The sequence below is a fragment of the Myotis lucifugus genome, unplaced genomic scaffold, assembly GCF_000147115.1.
Source record: "Myotis lucifugus unplaced genomic scaffold, Myoluc2.0 scaffold_181, whole genome shotgun sequence".
NCBI classification, from domain to species: domain Eukaryota; kingdom Metazoa; phylum Chordata; class Mammalia; order Chiroptera; family Vespertilionidae; genus Myotis; species Myotis lucifugus.
This window is the reverse complement of record NW_005871229.1, coordinates 675,176-677,311: the sequence shown is the minus strand read 5'-3', so window position 1 is coordinate 677,311 and position 2,136 is coordinate 675,176. Positions and strand designations below refer to the sequence as shown.

The window sequence follows — 2,136 nt, the reverse complement described above, 5'->3', positions numbered from 1 at the left end:
TCATCGATGTTTCTAACTCTCTATCCCTCTCCCTTCCTCTCTGTAAAAAATCAATAAAATATATTTTTTTAAAAAAAGTAAAGAGAGCCGAAGCCGGTTTGGCTCAGTGGATAGAGCGTCGGCCTGCGGACTGAGGGGTCCCAGGTTCGATTCTGGTCAAGGGCATGTACCTGGGTTGTGGGCACATCCCCAGTGGGAGATGTGCAGGAGGCAGCTGATCGATGTTTCTCTCATCGATGTTTCTAGCTCTCTATCTCTCTCCCTTCCTCTCTGTGAAGAATCAATAAAATATATTAAAAAAAAAAAAAAAAAGTAAAGAGAAAAAACCACCCAAAACTTCGAGAAGACCATGCGCCAATTGGAGGGTGCCGTCCTCACCCACCTCATCTGTGACCCCAAACCTGGCCTTCTAGCCACATTATATCCCCCTCCTTGGAATTCCCAGCGCACCCCTCCCCCCTCCCCAGCATAAAGACCTTTCTGTGTGTGCACATCCTGTCTCTCCAGGGAGCCTGTGAGCTTCCTGGGGGCCCAGCTCGGATTTTCCACCCTCAATCTCGGGCCCCAGGTGTTGCTGATCCTGCTCAACTTCTGAGGCTCATGGCAGCCCTCACCTCCTCCAGGGGGCCTCCCTGACTCCCAGGTGGGTTTAGCTTCTCTTTGGGCTCCCACTGCTTCCAGTCCCTCTGTGGTGACACTGCCAATTCACTCCTGTCTCCCACTTGATGGGAAACCCCATGAGGGCAGGTGCTGCCTGTTAGAAGCTGCTCAATCAATATTAGTTGAATGAACAAGCAGCAGCCTTCTTTCCCTTCCCAAAGGCCTGTGGTTTTTGTAAGTGCTGTTCCCTCTGCCTGGAACACTTTTCCCTTCCCTTTCCCCCAGCTCCTACTTAATCTGCAGACTCAGCTGAAATGTATCTTCTTTTCTGGCTTCTTCAAGTCTTCGTTAAGTGCCCTATGACCCATGCTCCCTTGGCACCCTACACTTCTCCATCCTGAAGCCATGTATTTATGTTATTGCTGGTTTGTTTTCCATTTAAACATAAAGGTCCAAGCATAGGCACTGTTGTGCTTCTTGGCACAGTGCCTGGCGTTTATAGTTGCTCAATACCTATTTACTGGATGGATGAATGGACAAGACCAAGTGAAGAGCAGCTGGACCATTCTTTTGGCCACCACCAGAGGGCAGTGCCCCACAACAAACTACCCACCTTTGGCAGGCCTGCCAGACCTGAGGTCCCCGGTCCCCACTCCCACCCAACGACTCAAGCGAGGAGGGCAGACGGCAGAGGCGATACCACACTCCAGCAGCCCTGGGAGCCCTGGCACATACCCAGCATGCCGATGCCCAGCATGAAGGCGTCCATTCCATAGGGCATGACTCGAGACCTCCCCCGGGCCGAGCCGGTCGGCGACATCACCTCTTTTGGCTGAGCTTTCTTACACTCCACCTGCAATGAGACGTGGCGGTCAGTTCCTCCTACAGTCCTCTGGTCACCCGCCTTCCGGTTCCCTGGCGGCCTCTTTATCGTTAATGTCAGTTACCATGAACAGAGCGCTCACTCTGTGCTAGGCACTGTGAAAACAGCTTGCAGGCAATAGTTCATGAATGCTTACTTACACCAACCCAATCATGAAGGTACTATTGTCACTCCCATTTTACAGATGAGGAAATTGAGGCTCAGAGAGCGAAAATCATCTGCCCAATGACTAGACTAGCAAGTAGTGGAGTGAGGATTTCAATCCCTGCTTTTTTATTTTTTGCTCCCCCCCCCTACCCCCAACCCAGGCTTTTTAACCACCACAGGACACTGCCTTGCTATCCAGATTTTCAGGGTGTGGGGGACTGATTCAACCCCACTGACTGAGCCCCTCTGCCTGCCTCCAGAGCCTCTGAGCGCCCCTGGCTGGCTCAGCTAGGAGCCAAAGTCTCTCTCTGCACCCCCACCCTGTCCAACCCCAGCTCACCATTTTGTTGTTGATTTCATGGAAATGAATTTCACACACTTTCTCCACGATGTCTTCACTCTCAACGTGACAAATCCGAACCCTAGAGGGCAAACACAGGGTCAGAACCGGGCTCAAGGTCAAAAACCCAGCCCCAAGTCATAACCAACACCACCTCCTCTCTTTG

The 2,136-nt window shown here is 51.7% G+C and overlaps 1 protein-coding gene across 1 annotated transcript in view; it reads right to left on the bottom strand.

The window, feature by feature from the left end:
* Positions 1-2,136, bottom strand: part of MSI1 (musashi RNA binding protein 1) — a 21,747-nt gene that overhangs the window by 9,034 nt on the left and 10,577 nt on the right. Inside the window, 2 exon segments of the mRNA XM_023760411.1 lie at positions 1,332-1,453; positions 1,971-2,052. Of these exon segments, the coding sequence (XP_023616179.1) occupies positions 1,332-1,453; positions 1,971-2,052 (204 nt within the window).